The sequence below is a fragment of the Rissa tridactyla genome, chromosome 8 (genome assembly GCF_028500815.1).
Source record: "Rissa tridactyla isolate bRisTri1 chromosome 8, bRisTri1.patW.cur.20221130, whole genome shotgun sequence".
Classification (NCBI taxonomy): Eukaryota; Metazoa; Chordata; class Aves; order Charadriiformes; family Laridae; genus Rissa; species Rissa tridactyla.
Genome location: NC_071473.1, coordinates 44,495,357 through 44,513,266, shown reverse-complemented (window position 1 = coordinate 44,513,266; position 17,910 = coordinate 44,495,357). Strand labels below are relative to the sequence as shown.

General features: G+C 46.9%; 1 protein-coding gene across 3 annotated transcripts in view; it reads left to right on the top strand.

Moving 5' to 3' along the window:
• Positions 1–15,377, top strand: part of EIF2B3 (eukaryotic translation initiation factor 2B subunit gamma) — a 102,894-nt gene extending 87,517 nt beyond the window's left edge. For all 3 annotated transcript variants that reach the window (XM_054211175.1, XM_054211174.1, XM_054211173.1), the window contains 2 exons: positions 3,518–3,621; positions 15,161–15,377. In XM_054211175.1, the coding sequence (XP_054067150.1) occupies positions 3,518–3,621; positions 15,161–15,213 (157 nt within the window). In that variant the 3' untranslated portion in view covers positions 15,214–15,377. The remainder of the gene's footprint in view (positions 1–3,517; positions 3,622–15,160) is intronic.
• Positions 15,378–17,910: the final 2,533 nt, after the last annotated feature.

The window sequence follows — 17,910 nt, the reverse complement described above, 5'->3', positions numbered from 1 at the left end:
ATTTGCACGTTGTACCTGTATAACAAATTAATGTCTTAGCTACATCTGTTCCCACTACAGGACTGGGCTTGTAAAACGCTCTCCCTAGAATGCAGACGCACACTGAATATTTTTATTTATTTTCTGAAAAACACCCAGCTGCCAGACTTTTCAGTTTGTGATTACACTTAAAACAAATTCAAATTGAAATTTCAGCCATAAATCAAATGCCCCAAATTAGTTCCTCTTGTGGGTTTGAACATGCTCTTTGGATTTTAAGGTCAGAAGATATCCGTTTTCACTGTGCTGAAAAGTTTAAAAATATACTACATTTTCGGGGAAAAAAATAAATATGGTTTGCATTATAAAGCAGTACATCAAATGTGCGCATATGCGCACACACAACAGTGTTGATGAAGCTGGATGCCATGCCGTTGGAGCACCTTTGAGGACTAATAGCACCTAATTGTTAAGCAAGGCAGGAACCGCTGTGGCTGTTCAGCCAAGGAGAATACAACAGAGTGCCCTGAGATGTGATATTTGCCCTGTAAGAGAGTAAAAGTTTATTCCTTACTCTTCAACTTAAAAAAAATAGTAAAAATTAAATAAACACACAAAATACTTCTCTTGGCAGGCTTTATAACATACTTTTTTTTTAAAAAAAAAAAAGCATTTACAAGTGGTTTCAAAATGGCTGTGTTACATCTGTCAGCGGGTGAAGGGAACACCCACAAATTGTGTTTTTATCTCTTGAAGTTTTGTTCCACTTGAGTAATAAAAGCCGGATTCGCTGCTGGTTTGTGTGATTGGGGTAATCTGAGCGTTGAGTATGGTTTTAAAACTTCTGCAGTTGGTTGGGTTTGTAAGTTTTAAGAAACTCCTGGGGTGGCGGAGTTCTTGGGTTTTGTTTTACCCTGGCACCAGGGAAAGGTTGGTTTGTGAGCACCTGGCACGGCAAGTTCATCTTGGTTCCCTGGCCTGTCCCTCCCAACAAATGGTTTGGCAGGAACCCTCCTTATCTTTGATGTTAATGTCATCAGCAGTTTCTTGGTTACAATGCTGTTCTTTCTCCAGGAGGTGAAAAACTATCCCCAAGTAGGCTCCGAACACACATACAGTATTCTGTAGCTTCAGTCCCCTCTCTCTTCGGGAATATCCTCCCGTGTAAGGATAATGCCGAGAGGTGTAGCGTACTCACGGCTGCTCTCCTGCTCAGAAGTGATAGATGGTGGGAACCTAAAGGTTTGCAGGGGAAAGCTCTCATCTGACCGGCTCAAAGTGATGGAGGAGGAGGTATTCTGGAGTATGCATTTTGGATGGGAGCCATTTCAGTGGGAAATGAGCAACCTCTCCCATCGCCTTCACTAGTCCTGTTGAAAGCCAAGTCAGCATGGCAGCGGTGGGCAGTCCTCCACCGATCCCTTCCCTCACGCGGCTGCAAATGCAGAGCTGCTCTCGCTCTCAGCGACCGCTGTTGCGCAAGACGATGGCCTGAGCCACTGCGCAGCCACACGAAGCTATTGGAAAGGAAGCAGACTGTGACAGTGTGAGAGCAAAGGCAGGCGGGGGTCTGCTGTGTATCTTTGCCGCTTTTTATCTTATTAACATGTTAGTAAAAACCTTGCCAAGGCAACCTGAGCTGGTTACTTGTAGCATAATTGCTCATATTGCCTTCCTATAGGTCAGAGGAGGGGGAGCTTAAGCGAGTTAAAAGAATAATTGTTCAGAGGGGACAGTCAGTTCAAGGGGGGTCGTAACTGCTAACCACTGCGACTGAGGTCCGGTTTTATTGCTTTTACTCCTGCAGAATTAATGCTGGTTTTGTGGGGCAGATGGTTTCTGCTCTGGCTCACACAAGCAACAGAATTGTAATATGTTTAATGGCAAATTCTGTATATTAGATAACAGTGATGTATGAGCCGGAAAAAATACTAGGAATTAATTTTAGAATCGGCGGTCTGGACTGAGGATGGATGTTTCTCTCTTCTCCTGAGGACCACGGCCGACTAGCTCTCCATTCAATACAGAATTGAGGCTCAGGGCTTTGACCTCATACCAAAACCCCTCTGTGCTGTTGGTTCAGACTCCAGGGTAACAATTCTGTCCACGAGCCAGCCTGATGGCGCGGTGCAGCTGCGTTTCACTAGTGCAATGAGTAACGGCGACATCCGTGACCAAGGTGGGGAAGGGCTGCAGGTCATTAAACTGTGGAACTTGCCATGCAGAAAGTCACTGAAGGCAAAAACTTCAGACAGGGATCAGCAACTGAGGATAGTGAGAATATCCACAGTGTTTGTAATTAATATTAGTAGAAATACTGGGGAGAAGGTATGAAATGCCGTGGTTCGCAGTGGGATTAATATGGGCGAGCAGATGACCTGCATCTCTCTGGGATTATATATCTCACTTATACCTTCCTCCCAGTCAGCTGGTTTTGATGTGTGTTTGACTTAGTATTTTTAGACACTTCTTAGCTGAGTGCCTTCAAATTTTCTGTCTTTCAGTGACTTCTACCTATCTTTGCACATGTGAAAATAAGGAGATAAATCATTTGCATCGTAGCTATTTTTTTCTTTGTAGCTTTGAAAGAAATTACTTTTAATGCCATTTAACATTACTCGTGATGCTGAGTGAACAGTGTTTCAGGAGATGTCACAGATACTAGTAAAGATTCACAACTTCCATTTTAGTGCACGGAGGGGCTCAGACCAATGCAGTAACTCACTCAGCATGTCTCAGCAGAGAAGTTACGAAGCCACTTGGACTCTGAGCTTCCTTCCTATCAGGACAATCATATCAGCAGATTTGAAAGCTGGTTATCACAGATTCAAATACGTTTTGGAAGAAGGTGACTTTTGCTAAAGTTCCATCCTATGTACCATTTCAGACTTCGTGGTGTCAAAGGCTATGTGAGTGTGAAGATACCCAAGGCAGGTAGACCAGGTCCAGTGTGAGTTTGGTTGGTTTAGTACTGCAGAGTAATCATTTGGGTGCTTGAATGTAACATAAATAAAGCCAACCAGCTGAGGTATTGATCTGCCTCTTCTAGCCACCCTTTTTTAGTGCCTGGCAAGCTGGAACGTATGAAATTTTTCAGCAAAATTTGCAGGGAAGGACTGGGCTGCTGCTCCTCTTTTTAACTGGGGAGCTGAGCAGAGAAGCCACCCCCGCAGTTACCCAGACTGTCTGTGGAAAATACAAGACTTGATCCAGGTCCCAAGTCCCAGGCCAATGTCTTGTCTATGAAATCCTCTGGCAGTATTTATTCTGTTAAGTAAATGTAGAGGAAAGCTGTTGTAACAGGAGGTAAAACTGGAAACCCTTTTTTGTGAACCCATTCTGACAGCTGGCATTTCAGTTTTTCCAGCAACTGGGTGTGAGGATCAGGAGAATAACAGTGGATTTTTTGAGAAAAGAGCAGAACTGAACCTACTTACAGGATCGTGTCACAGGCTCATTAGATATTCCAGTGGATACCTTTGGTTTGTACCTGTCATTTTAAATTATTTTCTTGCTTTACTTTGTGTTTATGTTGTAGGTGCTGTCTTCAGGGCAGTGTTATTTGTCATAACGCTGTGATAGAGAAGGGTGCAGACATCAAAGACTGTTTGATTGGAAGCGATCAGAAGCTGGAAACCAAAGGTAAGTAGAGGAGCTGTATTTACACCACATTTGTAATCACTTTCAGAATTTCTTCCTCGAGATTTTAGTCCTTCTTCATGAAGTGCCAGTAAACAGCGGCAGTTCTACAGTGTGGTGTCCTATAATATTAGGATTTGTTTTTCATGGAAACTACAGCTTCTTGGCATAAGAATAGTTCAGGGACTTGCTCCTCTGAAGTTGGCAGAAGAGCTCTGTTGTTGTTGTTATAAAGAACGAGATTGGGTGCTGAGACAGTCTTTTCCCAGAGACCACAATTAGATCAGCCTGGAGTTGTCCTCAGCAGAAGGAGCCGTTGTTTTGACTAGTAATCTTGGTCAGTGTCAGGGACAATGCAGTCAAATTATTGATTATGCAGACATCCTTCTCGTTGTAGATGCTACCAACCCACAGTGCCAGTGTCCTCCCATTCACCTTGCTCCAAGCAAAAGCTCGAGGTGGAATATCATACTAGGAGCTGCTGCTCAGTACTAAATATGAGGGCAGCTATTTTCAGATCTGCTTTACTGCTGTGAAGTGCTATTTTGGGGCTTCAGAGAGGTTACAACTATGTGGCCTCATTTGGGCAAAGTTAAGCCATCCAGTGGAAGCGTGCGTGGCGAGGGCTCAGTGGTAACCGCCTGAGTGGAACTGTTGATTTCCTGCCCTAAGAGATAATGGGCAGGAAATGGCTGTCTCAGTGACTGCATCCCAAGCAGAGGGCTTTTTAATGAATATTTATGGTTGGGGTTTGGCAGATCCCTGCTCTAGGGTGTGGACTGAGGACAAAAGTGAGTTCCTTTGCAGGCTCCATGTGAAGTTACTTAGTCAGATCAGGATTTGTTTGCTCGCTTTGTCTTTGCGAGTGGATTCCCAATTGTACGCGTCCGACACAGAGCAGGGTTTGCACTTAACATAGTATAGCGTAACCTATTGTCAGCTATGCATATGACAAATTTTCCTTTAAATTGAAACCGAAAGTAAAAAAGACTGGTGAAAACCAAGTATCGATCTTGCAGCTGCAAGTCTCAGATAGTGCAGGAAACACCCAGTGGGTGTTCTGCGCACTGTGGTCTTGGTCCCTGTATACCAGAGCCTGCGCCTACTCATGGCTTTGCCCATCACATCAGCCCGAATCAGTGGCCCTCATGGTGTTCATTGCCCCCCTGTCACTGAAGATTTGCACTGTTCATGATGCTCCATCTGTGTCCTCTCCTGAGCATAGAGTCATAGGATCACTGAGGTTGGAAAAGACCTTTTAAGATCATCGAGTCCAACTGCAAACCTAACAGTGCCAAGTCCACCACTAAACCATGTCCCTAAGTGCCACATCCACACATCTGCATGAATTACTAAGAGAGCTGAATCAGGTCATGTTTGGTTGTTACCTGCATCGTGAACTAGGAGGAGACAGAGTGCAGATTTAGTTAATATTTTAGGAAACAGGAATATGTTTGATTTCTTTAGTAGATTATTTCGAACAGAAATATCACGCATTGACTTCTCTCACATCTGCTTTAGTAGCCTCTTCCAGGGTGCAGATCCTAATCTGGTTGATTTTAGTACGCAAACCGTTCTTTCTTCTTGATTGTCCTTGCCATCCTTCTCTGAATATTTTTCAGGGTCTGTAGATGTATTTGCAGGGGGAGTAATGGAACCGTAACTGAGGGTTCATTTACCTATTGTTGTAGAGTCTACTGCTCATCTCTCCAAAGCTTAAAACCCACTCCTTAATGAGTCTGTGGGCTTTCTAGTTAAACTGTTCAGAAACATGATTGACGTTAGCAAAGACACATTCAGGTAGATTATGAATACACCATTATGCTGAGCAAGAAAAAATAATAAAGCCTCAGTTCATTTCCCTGCCTCAGTTTCCTAACCGTTCTGGAATTTCTTTGGGCTGGGGGTCAGGTTCTCCTCGGTGGTCTGGGATCTGTCTGCGAAGTTCATGACTTATTTCCTGAACTGTGGAGTCTTTCCAGCCCAGCATGTCTCTTCTGACCTTGGCTGGTCCCATAGTAAACTGGGCCCTCTCTTTTTTGCTGTGAAAGCATGCCATGACTTCCTTTCCCCTGCCCAAGACTTCCTGTACCTTGTGCCAAGCTTTTGGTGTGGCCCGGTAAGTCTGTTTCCATATTCCCCCTTTCATCAAGACTTTGGCTGTGTTGTTCTGTTTGGTAACTTTTCCTTCTTCAAACTCGAGCCTCCACGGCCAGGTTAGAAAAAAACTAGTTCTCTTGGGTTGGAGCCACCTTTTGTTGCAAGCTGATCACACTTCAGCAGATGTAAGCGGTAGCAGCTGGCTGTTGACCCTAGTCTGGGAGTTACACGCTAGAAACCTCCTCAGCAAAGCTGCATACACCTTCCCAGAAATATTAAAAAAATAAAAGTACAGCAGTCCCTTATTCCAAAGCATCAGCCAGGATTCATCAAAGGTAGAAATATCCCTGCATCATCCTACACAGCCCCACGCAAATCCCACAGTTGACTTTGCTGCAGAACTGGCTGTGTGCTCCCTGCTCTGCCGTATGAGTCCTGGCCACACTGCCCAGGCGGCTCGGGGGACAAGAGCTCTTTGAGCCAGTGGTGCACTGACCTCCTTTCATAAAATGAACTCCAGTCCCATGCAAGGAGGATGGCAGGAGAACAGCTACCACAAATGATAGGCAAACGTAACTCAAACCAGCTCTCATCTTTTTCCTTCTGCGGAAGAATATGGGCATATTTAGGGTGGTCCAAATGGTACAGCTGGGAGTAATGGGATTGAATTAAACACAATTTAGGCTGGCTATCTGGAACGTTTTCCTAACGATGTGGTCTGGTAGGCTGTGGGATAATCTCCCTAGGGACATGGTGGGAGACCTCATCACTTAATAATGGGCTTGGCAAAGCTCTGGACACCTAAATAGAGGGAACACTCCAATATTGGTTACTGGGGTAGATCAGATGCAGCCTAGTACTTTCAAACTGAAAATAAAGTTAGAGACACGGGAGGGGGCAGGTAACTGTCAGCAATGACATCCCAGTCCTGCGTTGACTTCACCCCTATCACGGCACTGGCCAGAGATGGTACTTTTAAATGCCTCTGTTAAAGTCAAGGTATGGAGTTTTATTAAACTTGTGGATTTGCAAGCCATGCCTCCTGAGAGCCGTACCATTCTCTTCCTACTGCTTTTATTACCATGCTTAGGAAGCATCCACTTTCCTTCCTCTTTGATACTTTAATTTAAGGAATTTGCTAGCAGAGAATTAACAGATGGGCTTTGTGAAAGCTACCTCACGCAGGTAGCAGTTTGAAAAACATGTTGGTACCTAAGAAAAAGGATGTAATTATTAAAGGGATAGGAAATGGCAGGCAGCAGTTCTGAAAGAACTTAATTGCACAGAGTATTCAATCACTGTTTCGAAGACAGTTATTAGGATCAGCCTTTTTGATGAATCTATTTTTAAAGAGGAGCTCAAAAGCAGCTTGCACTCATTGAAGCAGGACTAGAGAGAGGGAGTGCCAGTGATGGGCCCATCGAGGAGTCAGACGGGCCCTGGAGTCAGCGAGTACAGTTCCCAAAGGAGTCTCTAGGCCAGATTCATTAGGGAGTACTTTATACATCTGGTATAGGTTAGACAGGAAGGGGCATATATAGTAAAGCAGCCTAACCTTTCTTCAAAGCAACACCAAGAACAGAGGTGGTAAAGACACACACATAGGATAGAACTAGCAAAACTGACATAAACCTCACCACCTTATCCCTCGCCTTCATCTCTGTTGTCGTTGGGGCAGAGATGTTTTATGTGCATTGGATATTAAGGAGCCAGTGTCATTTGGGGACAGCTTGAGTCCTTGCTCACCCAAAAACTGCATTACAGCAGTGTTGTTGCCACAAAGCATACGTTCAGAAAGGGGAAAAAATACCAGCAGCCAGGATGCTGATGTAATCTTAGCTTGGTATCCTGGTGCATACTTCGTAGTAGCATTATCTCTGTGACCAGGCTGTAGACTAAGACTTCAGTGTGCTTGTTCCTGTACAGTTTTTATGCCACCATATATTTTTATATTCCTTGCTGCTCTGACACAGTCAACACCCACAATGAGTAGTGCTTGCTGAATGTGGGGGGTTTCCGTATTCCTCATTTTCCTGTCTTTTCGATTTGTGTCTGAAACCTTAATTACTGTACTATATACAAGTGACAAGATCCCTCCTCTCTATGGCCTTTCTGCAGCAGATGTCATCTTAATGCTTCACAACTGTTAACAACCTAATTTTTGCCTCCTCAGTATGAACATGTTTGGTTTTTTCTCCTATTTTAGAGAGACCTGAGACACAGGGATTTTCTGATCATCTGCCCATTCATTTGGACTGGCCAGCTTAAGTGCTGAAGCTGCATGTTACATGTGGCCTTTCCTAGCTATTAGAGACTTGACATTTTAGCCTTAATATTTCATTTGTAAACGTTGGGAGGGAGAGTTCAGTCCACTAAACCCCTCCAGTATTATTATACAGGATCATTCTGGCCCTTGCATGGATCGTTATCAGTGTCAGAAACTTGAACTCCATTGTACCGGTTCTGCTGCTCCAGGTGATGGGAACTGACAGTAGTGGATCATCTTCCTTAAGTGGAGCTGAATCTGGAATGGGCCAAGAGAAACTCTTTGCCATGCGGTGTCACAGATGCCCATGGGCGTCAGTAGCCCTGAGATCCACTTCCTGCCCCCAGCATCAGCCATTGGGCCCCAACAACATCACCTGTGTCCTACCTGATCCTGAGTCCTGCTATGGCTTTGTCCCAGGATCAGTCTCATCCCATTCCCAGCCTTCTCTTTGGTTTTTCCTCTAGTCTTTCTCCCATGGAGTTTCTCATTTTTCTGTCTTACTTGGTTATTCCCAGACACCCACCTGACTCCTCCTCTGGTCTGACCGAAGCTGCTATTTCCAGTCCCCTTGCCTAACAGTCCCATGCTCCATTTCCCATCTGGCACTCACCCCCTGACTGCTTTCAGGCAGACTGCATCCCTTTCCGTACCGCTGTTGTGCCCAGGCGGGATCATTGTGGGCACAGGAGGGAAGCGGTTCTGTGCTGAGTGCTGCACTGGTCCATAGAGCAGGAATACAAGCGTGGGGGAAGCCCTGCCTTCCTCCTGCACTTCCATGGTTGAGAGTGCTCACTGCAGACAGAGCCTCTGGAGCTTTTAGCTGCCCTCCTGAGAACATGTGCAAACGGAGATATTTTTTTTCCAGAGGCTTATCACGTAGCCAAAACTGTGTGGTTTCTCACAAGAACAGAAAAAGGCACATATCCAGTAAGGACTGGCTCCTGTTTCCGATCGTTTTCCAAGTCCTGTTCCAAGCTTAGAGTCCTAGGACTTCTCAATGAAACAGAGTAAGATTGTTTTATTTTAATGAGGGCCAAAGAGCACATTTTTCTCTAATGTCATCCCGTGAAGGCAGGTACAGTTTATGAAACCTCCACATATGAATGGGTGACTGCTTGTGAGGATGCTTCGCCCCAGCCAAGATTTAGCGGGATAGGGACAGGAAGGAACTGAGGGACTTTCTGATGCTGCATTCAAGTAGGGGCGAGCATCTGCTCTTGCAAGATGCCGAGTACCTCCTGGTGAAGCCTTCAGGAACTGAAAACACTTAGCACAACACAAGGTCAGGATCAGAAAGCGTGCTGCAGTGCAGATGGGAGTTATGAAAGCTCGCGAAGAACAGACCCAGACTAAACAGTGCACACATGTATTTTGTGCACTGGGGTGCAAGATGAGCTGGAGATGATGTAGGAATGGTGTAAATTCATAGCAAAACTGAGAGGTCCATATTATTCATTCCCTGAAGCAGCTGAACTACTGAGTGTCTCTGACAAAGATATTAGTTGGCAGTTAAAACAGGCATCTCTTAAATAGTTGTCATTTTTGCTTCAGTGACTATGCAGTGACTACACTTCTAACTGATCCTAGTAAGCCTCTTCTCCAAGTTGTATAAAAATGGTTTATGAGTTCTGGCCTTAGCAGTGGCATAAAACCTCCTTACACTATCCATCCAGCGATGCTTTGTCCTCCCCTCTGCCGCTGGGGACTGTCACACTTGTGCACACTGTCATTCCTGGCCGGGGAAGTTCAGGCTTCCCGAGTGAGCGGGTTAAACGAGCTGCCACATTCGCAGCATGTTGATTGTGAAGTCTACCCATAAGGCAGCAGTTCGTAACCTTGTGGAAATATTTTTACATGCTCCACGCAGAGAAAATAACCACTTGTGCTCTGCTAGAGCTCAGCCACATAAAAGAGCCAGGAAGAACACGCCAATGGATGCTGAGAAAGGAAAGGGACCTCTGCTTGCATCCAGCACAGCAGGCAGCAGTGTCCAGGCAAATGGCATCTCTGGCACCTTAGCAGGAAGCGTGGACAGAGTCTTTCAGACTGATGTTTCCAAGATCCCTGCTCACATTTGCTGTGCGGTGGTGATACCCCGTGGGAGCACATCAATCAGTACAATCCAGTCCCCTTCTTAAACACTTTGCTAGGACTCTGCCCCAATACTAGGACTCCAAGTATGTTCCCCTCCCCAAGGAGCTATCTTAGACATATCCCCAGCTCTTTGTCTCCTTTTCCCTTGTCTAACCTTTCTCTCAAGACCCTGACTGATGACTTTCCCATACACCTCTCTTTCCAGTTCCTTTAATCCCCACATCCATCTGTTCCAAGCCACAGTAAATTCATCTCTCTTCAGGCACTGAATTCAATGTTGCCTTTAACTTTTCACTCCCAAGAGACATCTATTCCCCAGATGGGTTTGAGGGCAAATGAGTTAATGCTGGTTGAACTATAAGAGCCCCAGCAGAACCAGGTGAGCGCCAGCACTGTGCACTGGTGGTTGCTCAGGGTGGGTGTGAAGTAGGAATGAGATCTCTATTGCCCACCCCTTCTGGGCTGGAGGTCCCAGCTGTGGGCCAGAGCTGATCAGCCTGAAGCTACCACCAGCCCCATTTCCCAGTGTCCCTGGGGTGAGTTGCACATCTCACCCCTGGGAGCAGCTGGGGCACCCGGCTGATGGGGAGCATCACTCCTGGAGACCTGCGGGCTCGGCTGATGGCTGCACAACGGGCCTGACGCGGAAAAATCTGTGCGAAACTCCTGGCCTTTGGGGCACAGCGCAGTCACCCCTGATCTCCAGTGATCATGCAAGTAAAGCCTGGCTGGGGAGAGAGCAGGCCTTGACTGGAAAGCCCCACTGCTCTGTAAACACAAACAAATCAGCCCCCATCACCTGCTTCCCTTCTTTATCTCTACATGTAATTTAAAACACCCTCCAGCCTCCCAAAGTCAAGCTTCAGCTGCTTCCCATCCCCTTAAGCCCCTTTAGTTCCTCTCCCCCCCCAACCTGGCTGCTTTTCCAGGGCCAACCATCACTGCAGAGACAAGTTGCTCTTCTCTCCCACTCTCTGATCCTTTCTGTCCTGGGTGAATGTGGTAGGAACCACCCACAGCGTGTTTTCGTGCATGCGTTTCTGCAGCCACCCCTCCCCCCCGCCTAGTTTTTTAAGTTAAACTATCTCTTGCTTTAAAGAGAGCAAATACACAGCAGTGGCTTTCATCACTGCTGTATAATAGAGCAGTAATTCTGTGCCAGGGACTGTTTTCTATTTTATTTTAAAGGGTTTATAAAACAGTGTATGTAATTGAGTGAGTAAACTGAACGTTTTCTGGAGCCCCTGAGGGCTGGAACTTCGTGGTGGTCCTGGGCCTAGGCCCTAACCTTTTTTTTTCTCTCTCTCTCTCTTTTTTTTTTTCCTCCCTTTCCCCTCCTTCCCCTCCTCCTTTACAACCCAGCGTTGCCACCAGCAGCAGCAGCAGCAATCTGTCTGGGGCTAATTGAGCAAACAACAAGGAGATGCTTTCACATGGCTTTTAAAGGAATGCTCCGGCATCCCCTTTCTGTAAGCAGCTTGGCAGGAACCTGCCAGGAAGGCTGGGGAGCGCTGGGTCCCCGGCCCCCGGCCTGCTGGGGGGGTTTGTGCTGGGCTGCACAGTCATTTCCTCCCCTCTGTTTATTTGCATTACAATTTGTTTTTAGCCAAGCACCAAAAGCTGCACTGCTCCCCAGCTCTCTAGCTCTCCTTGCCTTGTGCGTATATTTTTAAGGGGCTAGTGTACAGTATGTGTAAACAAATGTCTTCCAAAGCAGGAACGCATATATAACGAGTGACAGGTTTTTGATTTACACTCAGTAAAATCTCCGTGGACACTCGTTCAAGCACCCAGGCTGACTTCAGGCTGGGCTGCGTCAGCAAGTTGAAGCAAAGTGCTAATCAGGAGGTTGAATGTGTTGATCAGCTCTGGATTTGCTTAGCACCAGATGCTCCCAATCTGAGAAGATGTAGTTGAACATGATTTAAGGTTGCAGAGTCCAATTCTAAGACTTTCTGAAAGTCCTTTCTCTAATCCCTCTTCTTTCTCTGTGGGCTGAATGCATCTGTAACCCTGCCAGTGTCAGATAAAAGGCAGCCTGGTAAGAAATCCCTAATGGGGAGCTGGGGAAGGAGAAGGGAGCTGAACAGCTAAGCATGTGAGGTACTTCTCCCGCCTCCCCCAGAGTTTCAGGCAGAGTTTCTGCATGAACTGATCTTGCTGGTACCAGCCAGAGCCACTGGCAACTGGCAGCCACGGCTGATAATGAAACGCTATCCGCAGCTCGGCTCTCTGGCACACACGGTGGAGTCTGAATTCCCTGCCTTCCACAAGGAGGGCTTTGGGAAGGGAAGAGGGAAGCGGGGTGAATCCTTATCAGCCTATCACATCCCCTGGGGGTGCGGAATCGGGCTTTGTTTCTAGCAAAACCATTCCCTTTATCACTTAAAAACTTTCTCGGGGATTTGAGGCAGGCACATTCATGTGTTTTCTTTTAGCCTGTACAAAGAGAAATGAGTTTAGTGATTTCATGCGAGTCTCTTAGGTAGCAGTGACATACGGATCAAGGAGGAGACCAAACAGGCAGAGGGATGGAAGATGAGGGAATGCATGCTCTGATTTCCTGCGTGGCTTTGGCTCCTTAAACTCCCTAAACTCACTGCTGCCTCAGTTTCCTCATCTGTAAAATGGGAATGCTCCTATTTGCCCACTCTTAAAAAGCATTTTGAACTCATCGGGTGTAAAATACGAGATATCATAAGGCAGCTGCAAGCATGTCAGTGCAAAATACAAATAGTTGGTACCACCTCTGCAACAAAGTATGTGACAGGACCCATCCCACCTCTGCACGTTTAGGACAGTGCAGGATGCTGTCTGAAATGAAGCAAGAAGTTCCTTATTAAAAAGTATTGCTACAGATAACCTATATATAGAACCATAAATTGACATGGCTCTTTATAAGCCTAGATGAAGGCATGTTTAATCTGCAGAGGTATAACGTAATTACTCTCACTGGATGGTAGCCAGGGTCTTATTCACATCACAGAAATCAACATGATAGGTAGTCTGCTTGGAGGAGGTTCAGGAATGGAGTCACAGGAGTTGCTACAGGGCCTGTTTGAGATATATTGGGAAAGTTGTTGGGGGTGAGGAATGTTATAGCAAGAAGTGCTGCAGGTTGGATTTGAGGTACCTTGGCAAAGCTGTGTGGGGTCCAGGACGGGAGGAGGGAGGCGCTGAAGGCTGGACTTGGGGCTATTGGCAGAGCCGTGCTGGAGAAGTTGTGTGGTGCTACCTACATCACACTTGCACCTGGCACTTGTACAGTCAGTCCCTCATTTTCCTGAGCGCTGCATCCACTTCTGCTCGTCCTGCCCAAAGTGCTGGAGATTGGGCTCCACGCTCCAACTTTAAGCTCCAAGATGTTAGTGTGAGGCTCTGGGATTAATTACCAGTTGTCGCTAAATGCCCTGAGCAAAGAACTAAATGACTCAATCTGATGCTGAAGGTGAGAAACCGCTCCTTGATCTCCTTACTTTTGCCTTCACGAAGGGTCTCTGAAGAGTGGTGGTCATAACCCAACTCTGTCCCCCAGGATGAGGAGACAGCAGAATCCATATGATTGAGGGGTCAGGGTTGTAGTGGGAAATTATCTTGCCATGGTCCAAAACTCCTTGAAGTTTATAGAGCAATTTTTGGTCAAACCTTTTCTGGAGCAATGGTTTGCATGGTGCAAAGGTAATGCCTTGAATTCTAAACCAAGGGAAGCATCACGTTGGTCCGGCCAGTTTGGAGTTGCCAGGAATTTCTTCATTTAGCCAAAGGTGGCATGTTTGTTGTTCTGCAGCAGTCTTGCAAAATCCACTCCCCTGAGGGGAGGAGTTTTAGGTGGGTAAATAAAACACAACTCATTGTTTTCATCAGCCTTGGCTATGCACCCCCTCTGCTGTGTAAGGTGTGGGAGACAACGCAGCCTCCATCAGCGTATCCCAATGCTTTATCCCAGGCTCCAGAGCTGATCGTTATTCCTGATGTGCAGAAGGGGAGATGGAGAGCCTAGGGGCATGGGTCAAACCACCTGAGCTCCACCTGAATAGGTGTCCAGCTCTCAGAGAGCAATTTAGATTCACCGCCCCCCCTCACGGTACCCTGAGGACACCCACTTTGAGCACATGGTTTTGTGTCACACTCTGAGGCCACATGCTTGGGTTTTTTAGGCACTGGGCTTTCAGTTGCGTGTTTTTATTATTTTGGCTTTAGATTCCTTATTTGCAGTCCTTCCCTGACAAGCTGCTTTTGCATTTTAAAGGGAAGGCTCTTTCAGTACAGTGCATTAACTGCGCTGGGGCAGAGACTGGCACGTTAATGTGTCCACCGGGGCTGTGCAGAGCTCCTGGGAACCGGCAAAGGGGTGACCTTGTAGAAATTGCCCCTCCAACAAATACGCTCTACAGGAGCCTGCGGTGGGCTGTCCACAGTGACCCTCAGAGATGATAACTGCTCAGAGACCTTGCTTCACGCGGATACTTTTGGAGAGGCTCCATCCAGATTTTTTTAATCCAAGAGGGAGAAGTCAGGTTTAAATTAAAAAAAAAAAAGAAAGAAAAAAAGCAAAAAGCCCTTTGTTGTAAGATGCCAGGGTTGAGTTGGGATTGCTGAGAGGGTCTCCGGCTTTCTTGGTAATGGCCCCTTGATGCTCAGCAGCCCCTCTTTTCCCTAAGCTCCATGCAGTTTGGGGGCACACAGCACATTTCAGGGCCAGGGTGGATTACTGATCTTTAATTTTTTGTCGGATCTCCATGTTGGATGTCGATGGTTCTTTGCCTCGACCTAGGTATACACCTGTCAGCAGCAGCTGTGACTTCCGTCGGGCCTCTCTTGTTTAGTAGTGACACATACACGTGAAAATTCTCATTAGAGAAACCTCCTGATGTTTAGTCAGTTGTTTAGGCTTTTGCCATGTGTGTGGGATACTGTCGGAGAGACGCTGGAGTCCAAAGAAAGGCAGCGAATCCGTGTTCGAGTTCCCCAGAATCTGCTTTTCTCATTTGTTTTAAAGTTGCAGATTTGAAAAACGCAAGGTCTGAAGCAATGCTGCAAAACTCAATTCCTCTTCTTTTCCTCCCTCTCTCTTTTCAGCCAAACATGTTAATGAAGTCATTGTGGGCACCGAACAGCTGATGGAGATATAACCCGAGTAGGTTTTAAAGATGATTTTATGGAAGCCAGCAGCAGAACCAGATGTTCAAGCATCGTAAGATCATCCGTACAGATCAGTGCTGGCACGGTTTACCCTGTCATTGCTCTTTTCCTGTTCAGCTTTATATTTATGTCTTAATAAAGAAGTATTTACAGAGCGGTGTGTCCGTCGGCCCCCTCCCCCCTCATTGGGATGCACGCGGGTTTGTGCCGGGTAATATCGGTTCCTGCGCGCCCGGCGAACGCACTGTACTTTTCCAGCAGAAGGGAGAGCGGGGACCACACAGACTGTGCCCACTCCAAAGAATGACTTAGCCGCCCTGCCTGCGATGTAAACCATGTCCCCGCGGTCCTGCAGCCACCGTCCCCGAGCCTGGGAGAAACCGCTCGGGATGCTGCTTGTGCATCTCATCAACGCAGCAGGCGGGCAGCGAAACACAGGGGTAATGCGGGCTGCTCCCTGCAGCCCGGCGGCTTCGCCAGCCTCCTCCTCCTCTCTCTCTCTCTCTCTCTTTCTCCTGATGCTGCCCCATAGCACAGAAGTGTTTAAGCTGCACCTCTTCTGTAATGCAGTTGAGAAGTTTGGCACCCATTTGCATCAGGGCTGAGTTTGGTCCGTTACTTTGAAATCCTGCCCAAGAGCAAGTATGTGAGAGGGCTGGCGGGAGCGGGGAGCGTGGAGGGGAAGCGGGGCGTAAGCAGTGGGTACTCTCTGCCTTATTTTAATGCTTCTTTCGCTTGTCGGTCCGCTGTTCCTAATCCCGGAAAAGAGGTCCCTCCCCACATCTAGGTGATCTGTGGATGACTATACCTACGCCTGCGAGATGAGTCGAGCATGCTAATGTGAAACGCACGGCCTTGTGGTCAGGGGTTGTGCCAGGATTGTAAAGCACCTGGATGGGATTGAAACACAAGCTGTTCTTTAACGTTTAGAAATTGGACACAAGTTCCTACCTAAAAGCTGTTTATTGGAATCTAGTAGGATTCAACAGGACATTTATCTGCCCCTGGCAGTTTGACATCCAGAGGTGCTTACAGCAACTGGCTGGGATGATGTTTCATTAACTGAAGTGATAAATTTTAAATGCGTGCTTCATGGGCACCAGTGTCCCCTGGGGAAAATTACCATTTCCTAGCTAATTTGACAGAAGAGAGATTATAATCCAGACATTGCCCAAGTTTCATAAACAAAATCCCTCCTCTAAAGGACCAGATTGGAATGGAAAATACGGGTGAGGATGAGCTTCAAGGCCTTTGACAAGCTGCAGAAAGAAGTAGCGCGCTGCAGTTCGGCTCCGGCTTTGTGCTAGAGGTTTTGCCGTGTGTATGTGCGCAAACATGTTCCTAAGGTACGAAGCCTTTTTTCATCCAAGGATCGCGGAGGCTTTACAAAGGTTAATTAAAGAGAGTTCTTGTCTCTGTGTGCGGCAAGGGAGCGAGGCATCCATTTTGGGTGTGTAGGAACAGAAGCCGAGTGGAGCGTAATTACCTGGCTTTTCATTTTACCAGAAGGCTGTGGCAAAGCCGAGAGAGATCCGCAGGGACTTTGACTCCCGGTCCTTTTGCTTGAACACAAAGCCTTCTCCTTCTCTGTTTTTAGGATACATCTTAACTTCTGAAAAGCCCGCATCCCCTTATTTAACAGCTACAGCTTTACCTCCTTGTGCCTTAATTATATGTTAAAGTCTCAGTCCTTTTGTTTAGCTAATTTAAGAAGAGGGTGGGGGGCTCTTTACTGTGGCGGTTAGAATTTAGCATTAATTTAGTGTTCTCTGACACTTGAAAACCTGGCCGGGATTTGAGGCGTTTTCTTTTCCTTTTTGCCTTTTACGACCTGCAGGTGTTTGGTGTGAGATAAAAGTAGATCCCAAAGTGAGATTTCACAGCACAAATTATCAAAGTGAAGATTCACTCTTGATGTAGTCTACGTGTGTGGCAGTAATTATGAAAAATAATTCGGGATAATAGGGCCTTCAGGAATCCCAAGGCAGGCACTGGGAGGTTAACCCTTCCTCATCTAACCTGGTCTCCACGTCGCTGTCATCATCAGGTGAGCAGATGATGGGTTGAGTCGGGCAACTTTACAAACCGAGTGATAAGTCACCATCTTCAAGAAAACCAGGGAGGTGACTGAGGAAAAGAAGTTCTGTTCCCAGGTAGTTTTGGCTGTGACTGTTTGGTCCTAGGTCATACAGACCTTCAGGAAGGTGTTACTGGTACGGGCTGCTCACCAGCTTTGAGGAACAGGTCACCTCTCAGCAGGTAAGTCTCCTCACTTTGCTGCTCTGTCACACCCAGGCAGCTGAGGGTCACAGCCCGTGCCCATCACGGTGCTGTTGGCACTGAGACGGTGTTTTATAGGCAACGTTTCTCTGAAAAGATGGAGCTTCCCAGCTCTGCAGACACTGATGCTTCCTGGACAGGCTTTTCCTGAACGCTTCCTTGGCAGATGTACAGCTGGGGTTGAAGTGAGAAGGTTCTTGCAGTGACATGTCACGTGCTGCATCTGCACGCGGTAAAGCAGAGGCTGGTGAGGTCCCCAGCCGGCAGCACCTCTGGCTCCTGGGTTTCACTGAGCCGTGTCCTGCCAGTGAAAGCTCCTAAAAGGCTTTTTCTGTGACCAGGGCAGCAGGTTGGCGTGGGTGCAGAGCCCGGCGGCGGTGTGTGTGCATCATCCTCTGGGTCCTGCA